Genomic DNA, 21,224 nt, shown 5'->3' with positions numbered 1-21,224 from the left:
AATAGAAGGCAATTAAAAGCCAATGATTGCACACAAACAGTGAAAACCATAACAGCAGAGAGGAAAGAAAAGCAACAACACTGTGCAACTCAGCTCCTGGGCCAAGTGACACTGAATTGGGAAGCAAAACTGTGATTTCTTTTTAAAGTAAATGCTTTGAATTTGAAGTTGAGGAAGCTTGATATCTGTTTTCATATTCTGTTCTGCTTTTCCCATAATGCTGCCTGGTTACAAAGCACTTTCCATTTGTTTCTTCCATATGTTTGACTCTAGTGGGCTTCAGAGAGTTTATTTTAGTACTGCTTTTAATTGATGCAGTGACAGAGAGTGAGAATCAAATGTGAATAAGCAGCAACAGGGCAGCTCTTTCTGGCTGTGTCTGAACGTGTCAAACTGCAGCTTTGATAACCTCTTTGGATTTAAATGTGTTCTTAGCAGACAGGTGAGACTTGAACATGAGCAGATAAATTCAAATGCCTACACTCAGCTTCTCCTAAGAGAGAGATCGATCATTTTTTTGGCTAATCTTCTGTCCTCAGGAAATAAGTCTGCAAGGTCATTTATCTCCTAAAGAACCTGAGGAGCTGAGTTCTGCTTGTGGGCTGACCTCCCGACCCTGGAACATGTAGATAGGTAATACGGGGAAGAGGAGATCTTCTTTGTAGGCTCTTTAACAACCATTTTATACCCAAACCTGGGGTAACACCTACTTTTCACTTAATATGTTGAAGGTGCAAATCCATTGCCCTAATTTAAACGTGCCTTTATTCTGCAAACTATAATTTTGCACCAGAGGCAAAGGGAAAAACAGCTCACCCTCCCAGGATGATGTTATGGCCAAGCAGAATCTCATTAAAAATCAATTCCTCGTGTCCATAAAACAAGTTTATTTTATCTTGTGGGAGCCTGCTGTTAGCGCTCACACAGTCCCATTGTGTGGAATGCTTGCCTCTAGTTGTATGCCAAGCTGCACAGTGTACCATTAATGAGTTTCAATTTTATGCTAAGCTTTTCAATATTTTTGGTGTCATTTACTGCAGGTTATTTTGCCAGCATGTGGTGTCTTATAACATATGTTATTAATAGTGATGACATGTTTAGGTTCTGAAGGTTTAAACGAGACCTCCAATATTTACATTTATAAAAACGGGAAATGATGAGAGAAGGTCTGTGATTGGCCACTGAAGGCTCCAGCTGTGCAGGTATTCATCCTAACCCTTGCAGGTCAAGGTTTGCTGGCCAACTGTTACAAAAACATAACGCAAAACACGTTTTGTAAGCGCCACAAAGCACGTCAATGCATGTTAATTATCCTTTAATCTGCCCTTTTGGCAGAGGATAGTAGGAAGCACACATTTCTGACCTCGTGCTTCACAGTACCCCATATTCACAAGGTGTATGGGGTGATTACATGCCACCCTGTATGATGCAGGGGGTGCCCTACTGAGTTACCTTACTTAACATCACAGCTAAGTGGTGCTTTGTTACTGGGACCATGCTTGTACCTGCAAGAAAAACAAGACAAAACACATTCACTTCAAACTCAGAAAAAGAGGTCGGACTTGAGGCACTTTCTGTTTTCTCGCAACAGATTAGGAATACATGCAGTAACTGCAGCTCTGTTGACCTATAGTGATTTCAGCTGCTGTAACTCCATTGTGTCTCTGGGTCTTTCATCTACAGGGCTTTTAGATCTCTGTTTATCTGTGCTTCCATTTCAGAAGTTGCTATTTGGGATTTTTTAGGCACTATTATAATCAATAAATAATGAGATTGTAGAATTAAGAAACGCCAGTGTTGAAAGCTAGGAAGAAAACACGATATGCTGAAAATACTGTGAATCTGACGTGTGTCTGTTTTGGGGGAGCCACAGTTCTAAGAACCAGGTTTAATTAGGGCAGTTAGTCGATGATGACTATACTGTAGATTATGGTGCTTGAGTGATGTTTTCTAGTGCTAGAAAGTGATTCATGTTTAGGAATGATAAACACGGAATCTTAAATGAATAATAACGCATTCAGTAGTAGCAGAAGAAAGAGTCTCATTTCATATTTCTGCTGTGCCTAAAATTCCTGGGCTAGGGTTTTCAAAAGGGCGCTTTGGTTTTATTTAGGTAGCCAAAAGCTACTGCCTCTGCTCGCTTGGATTCCCTTAGAAATCCCAGTGACATCAGTGGACGTTTTCAGTTCAGCACAAAGCTCAAGCGTGGAAAATGGCAGCTTAAAGGGGTGCTTCCCATTAGCTATATGTGGAGTTGCTGTATTTGTAACAGGTAAATGTGGGTAACAAGGAGCTGATGGTCAAAAACGTGCCTGTGGGCCCAGATGCAGGACTCCCTGTATGTTTAACAAAACTAGGCATGGGCATAAGGCCACTGGGGAGAAGATGAACTGCCTTTTGTTCTTCTGTTGCTAAAGCAAAGTGGCATCCTCGAGGGCATCATCTGTTTGTTCAAAGAGTTGCGTAAATGCAACTTATTGAGTATGCAATAAACCAATGTTTCTTTCTGATCAGGGCCATTATGTCAGGTTTTTAGATGCTTTGTTTTCCAAAATTGTCCTTTCCCAAAATGAAACAAAATGCACTGCACTCAGAAATCAAGTACAGGACTTCACACGTGAAAGTCACACTCCTGTTCATCGTATAAGCCTTCGCAATAAAGGAATACCCCTTCACATCTTCAGTCCAGCTGAGGGCAATGGCACATTATGTCTAACAGTGGTGTTATCTGCTGTAATCTCAAATGCTTGAATTAAAATCCAGGCAATAAGAAATGACCTCATGCTAGTATCTCTGAAGGGGATAATCATAGAGCACAGCCAGGTGCTGTCTGACGTATCAGTTGTTTGAATTATCCTCAGAAAGCAGGGCTGGGCACTGGCAAAGGCTGCACAGGGAGTGGTGGGGTCACCATCCCTGGAGGTGTTCCAGAGCCATGGAGATGCGGCACTGAGGGATGTGGGCAGTGGGCCTGGTGGGGGGGGGGGGGGCTGGGTTGGACTTGGGGATCTTAGTGGTTTTTTCCAACCTTAATGATTCTGTGAAGGAGTATGAAATCTCTGCTCTCAAATACCTTTGGGCACAGGAGATGGATGAATGGTCAAATTATCTTATTTCACAGTTCTCTGAATTGGAATTTCTCAATAAATAAACTCAGTGACAAAGTATAACTGAAATTATAGTTAAGGATAAAGAAAAACAAAATTACCTGACTTCACATTTTTTCCTACATCTGTATTTTCAACTTCCATTCCCCCATGAAAACTCTTGAACAGTGCCGTGTTAAACATAGGGTGATCCATGTGTGGGACAACTGCAAGGAACAAGGTTTCACAGGTCATGTTGTTTGCAGCAGCCCTTGATGGTAGAACTCCACCCCCAGAAATTACAGCTGAATTTGGATTCGGCATCATAAGAAAACACCTCTGAACTGGAATTCTCGCACTATGATCAAGACAGTTCCACAGAGTTCCCTCTAAGGTTTCACTCAGAGGGTGGTGAGGCACTGGCACAGGTTGCCCAAGGAGGCTGTGGATGCCCCATCCCTGCAGGCATTCAAGGCCAGGCTGGATGTGGCTTTGGGCAGCCTGGGCTGCTGGTTGGTGACCTGCACACAGCAGGGGGTTGGAACTGGATGAGCATTGTGCTCCTTTGCATCCCAGGCCATTCTGTGATTCTATGATAGACAAAGAATCATTTGCTCTTAAATTTGTTAAATAAGTCAGGATATATAACTTTTTTTCCTTCTTTATAATAATTAATTGTTGTTGTTTTTTAAAAGTAATATTCATTGGTGTTTTTCAAGGCAACCAAACAAGCCAGGCATCTCCTGTTGGTTTTCACTGAGAACTCAACAACTTAGTCATACTTTTACTTTAAAATCTTCTTTCCTGGTATGCAAGCTTTCATTTAGGCAGGGCTAATTATGGATGGAAGCGGGGACCAGAGCCTTCACACAGCTCCAGGAACAGGAGCTCAGCTGGGGGGTGAGCCGGCTCCTGTCCCACTGCGCCTCTGCACTCGCAAAAGCTGCTCCTGCATGTCGGCTTCCAGCGCTGCAACGCCAACTTGAAAAATGAAGCTGGTGGCTTTCTGTTTTATTGTTATTTATCTCCTCTTCTTGGAAGTCTCCAGGCTGGCTAGAATTTCACAGCAAGGCCCCCTGAAGTCAGCGGGAGTGAAGTGGTTGGAGTTGGAAAATTTGGGCCAACCGGAATGATCTGATCTTTATTATTGATCCTCCTGGTTTGCACTTTAGTGCTGTTTTGGGAAGTTGTCACCACTTCACACAGTAACAGAATCTCTAAAGTTGGAAAAGACTTACAAGATCATCCAGTCCAACCAAGACTTAAGTAAGGCATCCCTTAAAAACCTTTCAGATTTCTGGGAGCCCTCACCTTTCTCCAGTGCATCTGTGGGATAAAGGAAGGAAGTGTCTGGCTCGCTCACCTTTCCTGTCTGTGTCTCCTCTTCAGGACTCAGAAGACATTTCCTCTCCTTCTTGGCTGGATTTACTTAATCTCAGCTGGTCTTACACTTAGCAAGTATCCCTCTGTTCTAAAAGTATGCCCTCATCTCCTGTTGCCTGCATAAGGCATCTTTCCCAGAACGTGCAGCGTTTTTGTCTCTTCATTTCAAAATTCACCCCCACTTTCTGCTCTGCCCTCCTTTGTTAGGTGACCCTGAGAAGCTCTGAAGTGATCAAAGTCCCCTACTTTCATTCTCTTCCCTCCTTGCCCTTGTGTATTTAGCAGAGTTAATAAAGAAAGTGGTAGCCTTCTCTTTGTCCAAGGCATTTGAACAAGCCATCAGCAGCATGTAATGATCCCCCTTTCTTTTTATTAGGCAAGTGCAAAGGCACAAAATTTTCTCTGATCACCTCCTGTAAATTCTGGGACACTGAAAGCCAAAGGGAGCCAAGAATAAAAAAAATCCCCAGCTCAGGATGGAGTTTGCAGCCTCTCAGCCATGCAATGAGCAGAAATCACAAGCTGCGTGTGGAGAGATTGCCCAAATTGTCACTGAAGTTAACATGAAATTTTATAGTCTTTCCCTAGGAACGTATATTACTTTAACAAAATAAAAAGACTTTCCCCTTATCAAGCATTATTCTTTAACATTTACAGTTTGCCTGACATACAGGAGTAATATTCCATGGTTTGCTACAACTTATAAGTTTATGACCCTTCTGTGGCAGATCAGACTAAACATAATTCATTCACAGCTACTTAGTGTTCTGGGAAATAAACCCCTGAACTTAAATAACTATAGTGTGACCTCTGTAAAATATTATTTATGGGTTAAGAACTATTATTATGTACATATCAAGATGTGCCAAAGGTTATAAAACAAACACTAGTCAGCAAACTGCACTGTTTACTGGCCTAGTCACTTGTGGCTTTCTTTCTGGTTACAGTTCTACAAATATATGTAAATGGAGAGGAATATTACTTGGCTGCCTTGGTAATTAGAATGACGTTGATGCAATGGAGCACGAAGGATTCAGCAACAAATAATCTCTATTGTAAGAAGAATGTCAAGGTGCAACACTGATTGCTGCAAGGGTGCAGCCCTGTCAGAATCAGCAGGGAAATGACAGCTGTCCATCTGCTATTCATTTGTAAATCAGTCCAACCAATGTAGGGGGAAAGCTCCAGGCACACACGTGCTGCTCCAACAGGGAAAGTCAGGTTCTCTCTCTGATATCTAACAACCCATGAGAAGCTGGGGAAGTGTGTGGCTGTGCAATCATTGCTCTGCTTGTTCGTGTGTAACCCACCTATGTCAGAACACATCTTGTCTCGAGGCTCCTGAAGTGTTTTACAGGCAGAGCTGTATAGACACATACATCAGAAACATTCATGTTATTCAAAAACACATCATATAATTTTATGTGAGAAATCTGTCCTAGGTTATTCCCCCCTCACCACTATCCCAAAACTGAAGTTTGATTGGGAAATGAACCACTGACTCCCTTTGGACAAGTTTTATAGCAGCCAAGCACAGTGTTGCAGCTCTGATCCCTGTATCCCTTTCTCAGACAAAAAAGTTCCCTGCAGATGCCAGTGGGGCTGCAGTAATTACTCATTGAGGACAGATGTATCTGCACACAGGTTTTCCTGTCTTTCTAATCAAGTCAGTGTTCAGAGCACAAAAATGCCTTCCATCCAACTCTATCTTCAGACATCATGGTTTCAGCCATGCAAGGTAGGTGCTGATTACTTTGTGTGGGGAAGCAAGTAATAGTTTTTCACCCTCTGAAGATTTTTTTCTCTTTTTTAACCTTATTTATTTATTTCCTTAAACTACACAAATGGCTGGTGGCCCTGCACATAGCAAGGGGAGTTGAAACTAGATGATTGTTATGGTCCTTTTCAACTCAGGCCATTCTATGATTCCATGAAATGCTGAGTAAATAAGAGAGCTGGTGCCAGAAGAGCAGATAGTCCTGTGGTAGGGCATCCAGGGAGATGCTGAAGACCAAAGTCCAAGTCCTTTTGCCAATGTAGGATTTACACCCTGATCCCTTGGTTGTGTCTTGTCTGCTGGCCTGTGTCTGACGCTGACCAAAATCCCACCCTGCTAAGCTGTCTTTCCCCTGGGAGCTGAGAGGAAACCAGTGCTTTTCCCATCCAAGGGTTTTGATTCAGCAGAATCTTTTAGCAGAAAGATGCTGCCCTACCAGTTAAGCATTCTTCTGTCGTATCTGCTGTGGGGATGTGAGGGACCTCAGGCCCTTACACATCTTAACATTTCCTTCATAAAGTGAACCCTTTGTATCAGTGATATGTGTGGAGCAAATCCAAATACTCACAGAAGCTGTTGTATTCATTGGTTTGAGGCTGTTGTTGAGGTTTTTTTAAATGATATGGTTGTATATTTTTTCCCAAAATGCGTTCTAACCTGGGACAATATTGTGCTGTTTGACTGACCTGGCATCCACCTTTTGTGTTCCATCTTCACTGATGTTTGAGGAGCAGTGAGCAGGGAAAGACTGTAGAAAAGTGGATGCTAATGGAATAAATCAGAGAGGAAAACTTTTCCTGTGGTTTGTAATGTAAGAATGCAAATTAAAGATTCCAGATTAGTAGAAAGCAAAACAGATCTTAACATCAGTCTGGACAACACCAGGAAAAGCAGGTTCCAGGAGTGGGGAACAGTAGCCAAGAGTCCTTTCTTGCCATTGAAGTGAGGTGGAATTGCATAAGTTCAGTAATTTTCAGAACGACAGCCCTGAACTGGATGAAAACTAGCACAGTGAGTTACAGGAGCCAAACTGATCATTGAATCCTTCCCAGCTTTTCTTAGAACATGGCAGGTGCAGACATAGCCACCAGTCTGAAGGCATATAGGAGGAACTGGGTCAGAGCTGGCAGTGCTGGATTTGGTTTCCAATGACGTGGAAATGAGTGGCATTTCCAAATACTCGGTTCTTTTTGCTAAGTCATAGCTTAATGTCTGGTCATGCTGGTTCTTTGCTGTGACCTGCTTTAGTCTAGCTGAAATTGTGTGGCAGCGGATGTGGCTTCCAGAAGAGCTGTCTGTATCCTAGCTGAAAAAGCAGAACAAAGGAACCAGGGTGTGCAATGCACATACAGCATTTGGGAAAGCGTGAGCCAAGGAGTACCTGGTACTCCTTGTACCAGTACAAGGTACCTGGTAGGGTAACTGGGTGACCTGAATCCTCCTGGCTCTGTTCCATCTGCAGGGTGCTGTGGGGATGGCACTTTGTCCTTCTTTGGTTTGCTTTCCTTCCCCATTATGCCTGATGTTGATAGCAAGTTCTGCAGGACAGCCCACTTCCTAACGCAGGGCAGTCCTGTGCTCATTTGGTTCCCCCTAGGCACTGCTGTAATACAAATAATATTACAGATCTGAACATTTTTGCTCTTATCCCTCCAATAAAATTAAATATGTATTTTAAACATGAGCTCCTGTGGGCCTCCTGCTGTTTTTCATTTACTCCCCAGGGTCATTTGCAGCTTTGATTGCACGTGAGGCTCTAACAGTTACATTTCAGGCCAGAGCTGTTAGTTGAAAGCACAGCCGTACACGGCGTGGTGCGGTCCCAGCCTGCCCAGGGGGCTGCTCTGACTGAACAAAGTCAAATTAAAGCCCGTCATAAAATTACAGCATGCTTTTCTGTAAAGTTTGCCTTATACTTTCCTGGGCCTGGCCTTCAGGTTTCATTAGGGACAGCATCCAGCTGAGCTCCAGGCTCGGCACCAGTGTGCTGAGGGTACCCTCTAGCGGAACAGGCACCGGGCGCTACCAAGAGAGGGCAGGGATGCAAAGAGTGGTGTAATATGGTTAGTGCTTCCTTCTACCTGCTCACAGTGCTGGCGTGGCAGTGCCTTCCAGGCTCACATGAGCCCATAGGCTGAGCATGACGTTGTGTGATCAATGGTCTTCAGAGCTGGGAAGACTGAAGTCTGAGGGTACCGCGGTGCACAGAAGGGATAGGCCTTTCAGAGGTGAAGTGCCACATTGTAGGAGGAAGAGACACTCTTCCTGTTGTCCTAGGTTTTGTAGTCTTTCCTTCTTCAAAAGGGTCTGGGTCAGCACTGGGCTTCTGGCAGTCCGTACTACACCAGTAAGACAGATCAGCATGGCTGCTCTCTGTCCTGATGGGGATCTGGCATGTTGGTGGCATTCACATCTCAGCAATCAACAGAGCACTGCCAAACTTTTCACTCCCCAGCATTACTCTTCCGGAAGATGCAACTTATTAACGTAGTAGAAGGATATGGGTAGCATGCCCTGTGTCTTGAAGGATTGCAGAAAACCTCAGAACATCTAACGGCAGGAAAACACACATACAAAAAGATGTGTACACTGCTGGAAATGCTAAACTTCCTTCCCTTACAAAGCATTGCATTCCTCTGTGCCTTATGACTAGTGGTGCCTCATTAGCTGTTGCTTGGTTTGAAAAGAAAAGGGGTAGCTCCATCTAGAGGCGTTGGATAGTCGACAAAAACCTGGTTCTCTTCGCTCTGCTTACAGCTTCTGGCTGACAGTGTTGCGTGCATGGGGTACTTCGCCTCGAGCAGCGCGGCTGCGTCTTTTGGTTTCTCAATGTTTAATAAATTCTAAAACTTTGGATTAGGGCCTTGACGTTTTAGAGCAATCCTGAGATACTGGTTTTCTTCCCTGCTTATTTCAGAGTGAATTGCAACTCAGGAGGAACACCCACATGTGTACAGTTTGCAGCATCTGTGCACAGCCTGGGGCTTCCCAGCAGAAATGGGATGGACAGAAATGTTTGACCACCATTCCTCAAGTGTTTCTCTCTGTGTTTTCACAGACATCTTGGAATTTCTCAGTGCCACGTGTGAGAGAGCACTGCATTTGAACCAACGTTGGTATTTTTTGTCTGAGCTTATGGAAAAGATGGGAAGAGTGTCACTGTGGTAACTCTTGTGGAGTTGAGGATGGAGACATGCAGGTAACTTTTATGCGTAGGTATGCACCCACATAGGTATTATTCCAAGCAATTAGGAATCTCACAATTCATATCAAGGAGTATTTGGGATAGAATCTTCATATCACAGATTTGTGACTTAGAGATCTCAGTAGAAGTGCATACACAGCATGTTTTCTTGCTATCAGTAAGGAGGAAAGCAGAAACACAGGGACACATCTGTGCACAGCATATCCCAGAAGTACAGGCCTGCCACAGCACTGTATTGGTATGCTGGGCGATGTTTAGAGGTTTGCTTCTGAACTAAGAGGAGAGTACTTTGTAATGAACTGAAGAAAGAAATCTGTATGCCTTATATAGAGTTTAAAGTCTTATAATGTCCAGCACCTCCTGTGTGGTTCTTTTTCATGTCACCTAGTTCAGGTAATTGTTCCTTTCTCCCTTTGCACACTCTTCATCATTATGTTCTCTATAGTACATTTACCTCAGTATACTCCGTTCATTCTAACCCTTTCCTGCTTGCTTTTCAACTTCCATCTGCTCTATAGGTATGAAAGACAATAGCTCTTGTGGTCACAAGAAAATGTACAGATAAATAGAGATTACTGGTGAACTCTTTCATTTCAGTGGTACAGGGTTCAGCACTCGAGATGATGAAAAGAATGTGCAGTTCTTGGCAGATGGAATTTAATTTATTTATTTATTTGTGATGAGAAAAAAATGGAATTTAATGAGAGACACTGCAGGAAAGTGAAAGACCAAGCCCTGACCAAAAGAACCTTGAGGGCTTGTTGATTCTTTGCCAGTGTTAAAGGAGTCGACTCAGGTATTATTAGCTAATACAATGAGTCTGCAGCATGTACTCATTATAGTCCCATCACTTTAATGCATTTCTTTTTCTTTCCTCTTTAGCCTACTTACTGCTAAACAATATCTACTATTGTTTTAGTGCAGGTCATAGTTCAGTCTTTTGAGGACTTAAAAAAAATAATCAAATTTAAATGGCTCAGGAAAAGAAAAACATCCAACTTCTTAGGGAGCAATATTCATATTAGATAAACACATCTGGGGGACATTTGGAGTGCTAGTTCTTAAACAGACCTCCTGTCCCCACTGCAGTGGTTTGGTGCACCGAGCTCACCGTCCATCATTGCTTTACTTCCTTCAGGCTCTCCCACGAGAACCATGCAATTAGGCACAATTGGTGCTGATTTCTCACAGAGATTACTTCTCACTCAGTGCAAGCAGATGGGGTGTCTCTTTGTCTCCTGGGGGTCAGAACATGGCAGCCTTCAGAGCTGGCTGCCAAACTTCCCTGAGTCTCCTCAGCAACACAACCCCCAGCTCTCCGTATCTGGCAGAAATCCTCTCCCAGAGACATGATGTTGGCACCTGCACAAGGTCTGCTGCAGCTGGGAGGCTGTGCTGGTGATCTGGAGGCACACAGGCTGGATATACCCTACCCTTCTTTTCCCTCTGCCATTCATCTAGCAGTCTCCAGTAGGATGGCAGAGCTATATACATGTAAGTTTCTTCTAGTTACCTTAGGAGCACAAGCCCAGGTTTTCACACCTATGAACCCCTTTCACTGTGTCTTAGCGTAACTTAGAACTTCTCTGTTCTGTAATACAGACCTTTTGTGATACTTGTCAGTATCACAGAAATGCTTTTGCCTGTGCATAGAAGAGCTTTGACAAGGTCTGCTTGTGGGTACCATTCAGACTGTGGGTTCAGAAGTTCTACCTTGCATCGTTGGTGATGGAGATCCAGCAGCAACTCCAATTACAGATCTGAGGTTCTGTTTGTCCTACAGCAGTACCTTATAATGCCCTGGTGGTGTTTACCCTCATGCTTTTTATTTACTTCATGACTGACATCCAATCAACTCCTAATGCTCAGAACCTACCCATTCTCTGTTTTATCTTACAGACCTCAGCTGAAGGACCCCTGGAGACGTCCCTCTGGTCTGTGGCATAGCAGTAGGCACTATGAGGCTATGGTAGGAGTATCCAAAGTCAGAACCATTGCCCTGTATCCAAGATGCATTGACTTGAGGGATGAAGTCTTGGTGGCCGTGACTCAGACTTGCTGCTCCAGTTGGGAACACTGGGGCTAAGTTTCCTAGATCTGGAATAAAGCTACGTACTGTCATAGCAACAGGCCCTGCCCTGACTCTCCGCTCTCCTCCCTTTTAAAATAAGCAGAAAGTGAAGCTCTTACCACATACAGCTGAGGCTCAGCAACTTGGCTTAGGCAGTAGCTTCTGACCTGAGCAGCACAGCATGAAGAGAATAAACAACACTCAAAAAATGGAAGGATCAACCTGTCAGTGTTCTATGGCTGGGTGCACCAACAAATCACAACGTGCTCTTCAGTTGCTGTGACAGGATCTCTTCTACTGACTGACACCTAGATCCCTGGGGAAAGAAAAATGCTCCAGTGAGAGCAGTACTGTTTGAAGTGCATGGTGACTTAAGACCCACTCCTACCAGAGGAGCTTGAGGCAGAAAGACAAGAAAGAGGAGAGATGAAAGAGGCAGAGATGCTCTTTTTATTCTCCCCTCCCTGTCACTGCAAGGTAAGGAGGATGCATGTATGCCCAACAATCTGGAGCCATTCCTAGCAATTCTCCACTGAGTCAGCTTCTTAGTGGTATAATGTACATATCTCAGACTTCTTAAATATGTTCACATTTCTCGCCCAGCTGGTTCTGTTGCACAAGTTGCTAGCACGTGCTAGCTTGGGAAAGAGGGTAGGAAGGAAGTTGTTATCAGAAGCTGATAGGAGGGAAGCTGTAACCAAAGTGTCTCATTTATAGGCAGGAGCAGATAAGCTGACTTGAATCTTTCAACGTCCAACACCACAGCACTGCACTTCTCCATGCATATACCACCAAAACACAGGCATGAGATAGAGAAAAGGCTTTAATCTCTGCCCAGGGGTGGTAGAAATGCTTTGTAATCACCTGAGATGGCCATGCAGTGTCTTAAGTCTGTTCTACGTAAAATCTCTCATCTTTTTCCTTTTGATGCTGTATAGCATTCTTTGTTTGCCATTGCATCAAAATGGGTTTGCAAGTGGCAGTGGACTGATGTAATTTGGCCAAATGTGCACTCTCTTATGGACCTCTGATTGCTTTGTGTGTAATCAAAGCATAGTAAGAGCCTCCTTCATGAGCCACATGAGAAGAGATAGGGTGTCTCCAGTGCAATATGCTCAGACCACTTCATATGAAAGAGTGTGGCTTTCTTCTTCAGGCAGTGTAGCATCTTCTGGGATCACGTGTGCTGTGGATGCACTGTGCCTCTGTGCTGATCATGGCCCTATCTTTCTGACTAACCAAAGCCCTTACTGAGTCAGTAGTATAATTCATACAAGGTATGCCCTTGTGCCTTTGTAAGAGGAGAGAACTTATAACTATACAAACCATTCATAACTGCAGCGCAGTAGAAAAAGTCCAATAGCTCAGAACTTATTTCTACGTCATAAAATATACCCGTTCCCAGAGAAGGTAAGCCACAGCCACTGTGTGTATCTCCATCTCAGTACTGATAGCTTCCTTGCAACACCAGTCTGGTCTGATTGGCGGGAGTCTGGAAGATCCTGTTTCCAAAGAAGACGAACAGCACATCTCTGGGTGTCTCTTCCCTCATGGCAATACAGGTGAAGAAAGCTGCCTGATGAAAGCCACTTCATGACAAGCCTTTGCTGGTTCTTTGTGGCAGTATAACACTGGGACTTTTTTTTCCATTGCTTTGAGCTGAAATCAGGCTGAAGAAAGCAGAACAAGATGTATGTCAGGGTTCTTAAGCGTTCAGAATGTGGAAGGTCTTCCCAATCTTGATAACACTGAATAATGTTCCTTATGTGCAACACTGTGGCTCAAAGCTAATTTGTAGACCTCTACAATCGTCTGGGCTAAATGTCTGTATGAGGCAGAAAGAGATGACCTTTACTTGATGCACCAGTCTCAACTAGGAGGAAGTAAAATACACAGTTAAACTTCCATGTTGGATTTCAGTGAATTAGGAAAGGAGGGGGAGAGAGAGAGAGAAAGAGAGCCTGAGGGAGGTAATCATGAATGAAGCAGAACGTGGAGATGTGGCACTGAATGACATGGTCTAGTGGGCGCGATGGGGATGGCTTAGCGGTCAGACTAGATGATCTCAGTGGTCTTTTCCAGCCTTAATGATTCTATGATTCTATGATTTTCTAGCCTCCTACATACAGACTGAAGTATCTTTTACTTAAATCCCCTTGTTCTACAAGCAGGTGGAAGCTGCTGCCCAACAGAAAGATACAGAAACATCAGAAAAACGAGCCCCTGCAGCCTGATAGCTTGGAGCTCTGGTGTAAAGGGGGTTTGTTGGGTTGGGGGTGGCTGGCACGTGAACTGACTGTCTTCATGGATGACTTGAACCCATTTCTGAGTGTGTCTGTTACATCTGGGAATAAGCAAGTAGCTAAGGTATAAGTAATAAGGCAAGGCTGTTGGGAAAGAAAGAAACCCCCGTAAACCAAAATAATCCGTTTGTTCTCCAGTGTTTCCTGTACAAGTAATAAAATCTAATAACTGAGTCGCTGTTAACTGTTAATGACCACTGCGTTTGTTAATGGGCCCAGACAAATGAGAGCAGTTTAGTACAACAGACAGGCCATTAGTTGTATTAATGGTTGGCTTGTAGGAGTTGGTGCTCTTATAAACTATATTCTGCAGTTTATAATACCAGCACTTTATAAAATGACTTGGTGCTTAAAAAAAAAAAGAAAAAAGGATCAGGTGAGCACCAATTTAGCAGTGGAAAATAAGCATACATTCTAAATAAGAAAAACTAATATTAGGCTAAATCTCTTCCTAGTTTGCACTGATATAAATCAGGAGCAAGAGCAGACGTACAAACCAGGGCTGATTCTTATGTAACTTAAATAAGTGGCAGCTTTGCTTTTAACTGCAGTGAATTTTGGATCAATCCCATAATTATTATCATTAGAGAGGAATTAGATCTTTTTTCTGTGTTTTTTTTTCTTCCCCCAGACCACAGATGATTCCACAGATGGGATATTCAGTTTTTAGCAGCTGTCATTATTTAGAAGTTTAACAAGCACTCTTATAGAAAAAAAAAAAAAAAGAAAAAAACTATAAAAGAGAAGTTGTATAAATAGACTAAAATTAATAGGGGAACCAAAGAGAGTTAGTTCCTGCTTCACAAGCCTCTACAGCTCTTTTACTTTTGGTGTTCTTAAAATGTATTTAACTGCAGTTCCATTTACAAGAGATGTCAGCAGTGTTTTTGCTATGGTGGTTGTGAAAGCCAAGGTTTTTCCATCACTTTACAGACTCACTTCTGAATGTAACCAGTGTTTGTTGGACATTTCAAGTGGAGTAGTCCAAGCATTTGCCCTTGACTTGCCAGGTGGAGACGATACCAAATTATTAGAGAATTACAGGTTACTAGTGAAGGGAATACTGCACATTTTGCTAGGGAAAAGGAAATGGAGGTTTTTACATGATGCATGAATGGGCTTTAATTTGTGTGTAGCTGCAGTGTGAAACGAGGCCAGGCCTAAATCATAAACTTGAATCATAAGCTTTGTTTGCAGAGCCAAATTGCAAGTTTTCCAGATAGGATACCAAAATCACAAGAGAGAGCTTGCATAAACTTATCCTTAAGGTTACTGTGACCTGAAGGAAGAATGCAAGAGTCATCTCAGGGAGCTGGTCCCTTCTTCGGCCATTTGCTTGTCTGCAGGAGTGGTGATTAAGCCAGTCTCAAGAAGTGTCTTTCCTGAGTTTTCTCACTGAGATATGGAAATTACAGTCAAGGGGAACATCAGAACAGCAGTACTCATTCCCTCCATCCTACTTCAGCTGTACTGTTCTATAGAGTGCCCAGTAACGGAGGCTTCAGAGTAAGAAATTAGATGCTGAAGCAGAAAAGGATAAGAAATAAGAGAAACACAGTGTCCCTAGCTCTGTGGAGTCTCCCAGCTGCCAATTTGTGGTCAAAGGACTTCCTGAGCCAGGATTTGTCTCCTGGTCAGTAGTCCCATTGACTCCATCCTCTATAAATGTCTAGCCCCCTTATGAGGCTGTTTATGTTTCTGGCCTCCATTCTTGGCAATGGATTCTATACTGGATCTATATACAGCGTGAAAAGGTGTTTGCTTCTGTACATTTTAAACCTGCTACCTCATAATTTCAGCAAGTGCCCCTTAGATCTTAAGCTGGAGAAAATGAAAAATCCTTCCCCGTTCATCCAGTTCGTATGGTTTATGATTGTACAGATCTCTCCAACATGTTCCCCTGCAGTCATTCTTTCCCAGACTGAGAAATCACAAGTCAGCCAGTCCCTCTCCCTCCCTCCACAGCCCCATTTCATGCCTCTGATCACCTCTGCCATCTTTTTCTGTGCCTTTCCAGATTCTACTTTATACTTCTTCAGACTGAGAGAAACAGAGTTGTGCTCAGTATCAGTGGTATGGATGTATCATTTGTACAGTGCCCACGTGGTGGTTTTGCTTGCAGTTTTTTCTAATAATTACTAATTATTTGTCTCTTTGATAATCAGTGAGCACTGAGCTGGTTTTTTTTCCCTTTTGTTTTTGTTTTGTTTTGTTTTTCCCCAAGGGGTTTTCCACTACTGCTCTAAAATCTTCCGGAGTGATAAAAGTTTACTAAGAGTGCCCATTCCCTGTTTGCTTATTCTGTCGTCTGCCCATTACTCAGCTTTGTGCTTTATTCTGTGTGTGCTGTTATGGCATGCTGCCTGCCATCCTGCTGCTCGGGCACAGCACCAGGACATCCGTGCACTCTTCACAGCCCTTTTTGGGAACGACTATGTGTCATCATCCGACCGCTCAGGAAACCACGCAGCTGGGCAGGAAGAGCCAGGAAGGGCTCAGCCTCCCTGCACACTTATAGGGCACAAAATGAATCAACTTGCCCTGCCTGGAGCCAGTTTTCCGAGCTCCTGCCAGGGATGAGGAGGGAATTCATGCTTCTGCAGACACCTCATCTCCTGCCTGGCACTGAGAGCTGTGCGTGGAGGTTCAGTGCGGCCATCACCAGATGGTGCTGCTGCATTCAGCCTTGCAGGGTCACTGTGCGCACGAGTGTTGGGTTCTTGGAAGAAAATACTGAACTGTGGATGTTTTTCTGCTGCTTGGATGTCTGGAGAGCAGGCAGGGCATGCTCTGCCCTCCTGTCACTGGCCAGTTCTTTTTGAGAACCAGGCATTTGGGCTTTGGCTTGGGATTCAGAGCAGGGGTGGGTTCAGATGATGTTTGAGATGATCTGTTCCAGCCTGGCTCAAGTGGATAAACAAAATTAACTAGGTCCACATCATAGGATTGCACAGGATTTATTTTTCCTCCAATGGAAAACTGGATGGCAACAGGTACTGCTGCTAATTGGGACAACATATCACTACAGTTCACCTCTTTTTTTCCATAAGTTTCACAGTTTTTTCTTTTTTTTTTCCTTTTTCTTTTTTTTTTAAAGATCCAGCTCCAGGAATCATGTTATCACATGAGAATTCAACACACAACGCACAACTGTACAGAAGAAGTTATGTTCCATTTCCTACATCTATTATATATTAAACTGCAGTGCACAGAAAACTTCAGCTGATGTGATTAAGCACAGGAAACAGCACAGAACATTTATCTAGCAGATTTTAGTCTTCTCCCTGGCTGTGACAGTAAACACGTGATTTGATGGTCTGGAGCTCAGGAAGTAGGTGCTTCAGCCTCATAAGATCTTCAGCTTCATCCTGTGGAAGTTCAGGCTGTACTTTAGGTGTACTTTAAAGTTCTGTCTGTCTTTAGATTCTGTCTGCAGCCATTACACAGAGTTCTGTAAGAACTCAGATTTGATTATTCAGCTCAGAACAGGATCTGTCCAGACTCATGGATTCCAAGAGACAGATCTTGGCTCAGAAAGATAGGGGAGATGAAAGTGCAAAATGACAAACAGTGATGCTCTTGAGAAGGTAAATGAGGAGCCTTTGTATTTTATGGTGTCATGAAAGAAGAGTAGCAGCGAATACCAAGAAACTGAACACCTGGAATTGGCCTCTGCTGACAGCAAGCTCCTGGGCCATGCAGTGTCTGGATATCATCAGTTTGGCAATTTCTATGTTAGACACAACCAAGCTCAAGAATTCTTAATGCTTCTTATCTTCAGCTAATCGCCATAGATCATGGAACTTAAAAGCCTCACAAAGACACATGTCTGAAGTCTGATTTTAAGGATCTACAAGTGTTCCTGGCAGAACTGTTGCCTCCATGTGAGAAATGATCCCATGACTGAACCTGTTCCACCTGCTTTGTCCCGAGGAGGGAGACGGGAGTCTCCTCTGAAATATGAGACATCTGGAAGGAGAAAAGGGCAAGGAAAAAACAGGGTGGGAAACCATCATTCGCACAGAATGTGAAAGGTGAAGAGCTGAGGGGAGAGCAATAGTCTGGAACTGTAAAAGAAAATAAAAACGAAAAGAAATGCATATGGAAGACAGCAGGAAGATGGGAGAGGAGCAATAATGAGAAGGTAGAAGGGGAAGAATGTTATCTTCGCAGTTGTGCAGCTTTAGTTGCACAGAGCGGCCGTGAGGAAGGAGTTAAGTTACAGGAATAGAGCTTGCTGGGCTAAGGGCAGCCAGGAGGAGTCAGAGCAATGGGAAGAGAGGAAAGCAGTTCATAGAATCATAGAATCAGTTGAGTTGGAAGGGACCTTTGAAAGCCATCTCGTCCAACCCCCCTGCAATGAGCAGGGACACCCACAGCTCCATCAGGTGCTCAGAGCCCCATCCAGCCTGACCTTGGGTGTCTGCAGGGATGGGACAACCACCATCTGTCTGTGCAACTTGCACCAGTGCTGCACCACTCTTACCATAAAATAATGTTTTCCTTACATCCAGTCTAAATCTCCCTTCTTTTAGTCTGAAATCATTTCCCTGGTCCTATCAAAACAGTCCCTGCTAAAAAGTCTGTCCCCTTCTTTCTTACAGCCCCCTGTTAGTTACTGAGGGTTGCTCTCAGCTCTCCGTGGAACTTTCTCTTCTCCAGGCTGCACAGCCCCAGCTCACTCAGCCTGTCCTCAAAGGCAGGTATTCCATCCCTTGAAGCATTTCTGTCATCCTCCTCTGGATGTGCTCCAACAGGTCCACATCTCCTTCAGCAAAATCCCAGCTGAGGGCACCGCACGGTTGCCCCCATGTCTATTTAGTGCCTGAGGTTCACGACCCTTGTGGGACCCAGCAGGATGTTCATTGCCATGCTTTGTATTCTTAGCCAGGTGGGACTGTTGTGTGACCACACATGCTGCTCATAGCATCGTGCAGGTGGGCTGGGCTGTGCAGTAGCAGAGGAAGGATATTGCAGTTTCCCAACCTGCTTCACGCTCTGAAATTTGGAACGTAATTAAGTGTATTTAATTCTGACTTTCATTAACTGCATGCAGAAACCAGAAAGAAATCCACCCCAAAACAAACCCTGCACACAGACTGCCAAAAATGTTAATCACACGCAGCTAATTCCAAAAGACGGGTTGTAACTGTAAACTTCATATTAGCAGAAGCAACATTTCTTTGTATTTGCTGTATGCATTTTCCTTCTTAAATGCAAGTATTTCATAGAATCTTAGGACCGTTTTGTGTGGACGGGACCTTGAAGATATCTGCTTCCAGCCCCTGCCGTAGGCTGGCTGCCCCAGCTCAGGCTGCCCAGGGCCCCATCCATGGCCTTGGGCACCTCTAGTGATGAGGCACCCACAGCTCTCTAATCAACCCGTTCCAGCGCCTCACCGCCCTCACGGTGAAGAATTTACCCTCCCACCCCGGGCCCGCCCTCCCGTCTCGGGCTGCCGGCTCCTCCCCTCCCGCCGCCGTCCCACACTCCAGGTGTCCGCGCCGAGCAGAGCCGAGCGGAGCCCCGCGCCGGGCGGAGCGGCCACCCGCAGCCGCGGGAGGTGGGCGGTGCGCGGGGCGGGGGCTGCGGGCTCGCGGCATGGCCCGGGGGAAGCTGCTCCGCTGCCGCCCGGCCCCCTGAGCAGGCGAAGTGGGACGGGACGAGACGCGGCTCCGCTTGTCCTCCGGATTCCTGGGCGCCCCCGGGGGGTGGCCATGTCCGGAGCCATGAAGTTCAACGGGTACCTGAAGGTGCGGATCGGAGAGGCTGTGGGGCTGCAGCCCACCCGCTGGTCCCTCCGCCACTCGTTGTTCCGTAAGGGCTACCAGCTGCTGGACCCCTACGTGACGGTCAGCGTGGATCAGGTGCGCGTCGGGCAGACCAGCACCAAGCAGAAGACCAACAAGCCCACGTACAACGAGGAGTTCTCCGCCACGGTGACCGACGGCCATCAGATCGAGCTGTCCGTTTTCCACGACACCCCCATAGGCTACGATGACTTCGTGGCCAACTGCACCTTGCACTTCCAGGACCTCCTGCGTTCGGCGGGCCCCAGCGACAGCTTCGAGGGCTGGGTGAGTAGCTGGGCTCCTGCGAATGAATGGAGGCAGAACGGAGCTTGTCCTTGCACGCCTGTGCTGCAGACGCACGCAGCGCGGTGTGCGTGCAGGTGTGCCGTCGTGCATCTCCTCGCGTTGGTGCTGGACTGAAGGGGGTACGTGGTGACAGCTGAAAGCTGATGCGTTTGGGGACCGCTGTCATAGCGTGAAGGCTCAGCCTTGCAGCTGAGTGTTGTGCAGTCTCTTGAGGAGCCTTGCACGTAGCAGCAAAGTACACCTGCACTCACAGGCTTGCGTGCCTTCCTTCCCTCATTGCTGAGCACACAGGGACATTGAGGTATGCATGCTCGGGTGGATGTATTTGTACTGAGATCTACACCTTGCACAATTGCTTGCTGTGTGTCTTTTTAGCAGAACAGCAGGACCTGTCCTGCATATGCTATGTGCGTCGCTGCACTGCTTGAACACGGTTTCACTTAAGGTTAATTTTAGGTTATTTCCACATTGCTTATATCCAGCCCAGAGAACTCAGTTATGTTTTAGTCATAATGGTGAGTGAGAGGGGTAGGACAGGTTCTAAAGTTATGCCTTCGTTTCTTGCACGTTAGAGCAGGAGGAAATGAATGTATTGATTCAAACCATAGTTTGCTTGTAAGTCTTAAGTTTAAAATAAATATATATCTTCTTTCTGGCTGGAGAGTGTGCAGAAAAAACACTCAGAATTGCTAAAGTTAATACAGGTATTAGCACTGAGAGACCAGGAAGTTCAACTCACGTGGTCAGGTAACCACTACAATAAAATCAGACAGGGAGGAAGAACTGACAGCAGAGAGCTGATAGGTATCTGCATGGTATGGCTGGGACAGTGTTGGTGCTTTCAGTTCTCAGCTGCTGCCTGTGGCTAAGGTGTGAGGCTCCATCTCTGGGGTGGCTACAGGGAAATACAGACCATTTGCAAGAGCGCTTAATAGACCTATATTGGTGCTGTTTGTTGGTATTCTTGGGTATCACGTCCTTTGGGGTTAGCCCAGTGGGTGCACACTGAGTTTCCCAGGTTGTGCCAGTGGAGAGAAAGTGTCCCTTTGACTTGTGATAAAACAGGGTTATGTATGGACAGCCTGTGGGACTGAGCAAATGCAGCACTCGGGATATAAGGTTGTGGTTTTGAGGGTTTTCTTCCTGTTTGATTTGTTGGGAGTGTTTCCTATTTGCTGTTGAGAGAGCCCTTAGCTCCTTGGTGTACTGAGTCCTGAGTGTGGTGGGTTTGGGCACCCTGTTGTGGGGTGGTGGCCTTATTTACACTACCAAAACACCTATGGTAACATTGCCTGTGATGT

The 21,224-nt window shown here is 45.0% G+C and overlaps 1 protein-coding gene and 1 long non-coding RNA gene across 2 annotated transcripts in view; both read left to right on the top strand.

The window, feature by feature from the left end:
• Nucleotides 1-6,135: 6,135 nt before the first annotated feature.
• On the top strand, nucleotides 6,136-14,161 carry LOC125694833 (uncharacterized). The gene is made up of 3 exons (XR_007377727.1): nucleotides 6,136-6,207; nucleotides 9,305-9,445; nucleotides 11,351-14,161. It is a non-coding gene; the product is annotated as an uncharacterized LOC125694833 (long non-coding RNA).
• Nucleotides 14,162-19,350: 5,189 nt separating this feature from the next.
• Nucleotides 19,351-21,224, top strand: part of PRKCH (protein kinase C eta) — a 110,285-nt gene continuing 108,411 nt past the window's right edge. The window contains exon 1 of the mRNA XM_048949096.1: nucleotides 19,351-19,902. Coding sequence (XP_048805053.1) covers nucleotides 19,543-19,902 — 360 coding nt within the window. The 5' untranslated portion in view covers nucleotides 19,351-19,542. The remainder of the gene's footprint in view (nucleotides 19,903-21,224) is intronic.

Source organism: Lagopus muta, chromosome 6, assembly GCF_023343835.1.
Source record: "Lagopus muta isolate bLagMut1 chromosome 6, bLagMut1 primary, whole genome shotgun sequence".
Classification (NCBI taxonomy): Eukaryota; Metazoa; Chordata; class Aves; order Galliformes; family Phasianidae; genus Lagopus; species Lagopus muta.
This window is presented reverse-complemented; position numbering and strand designations above follow the sequence as displayed.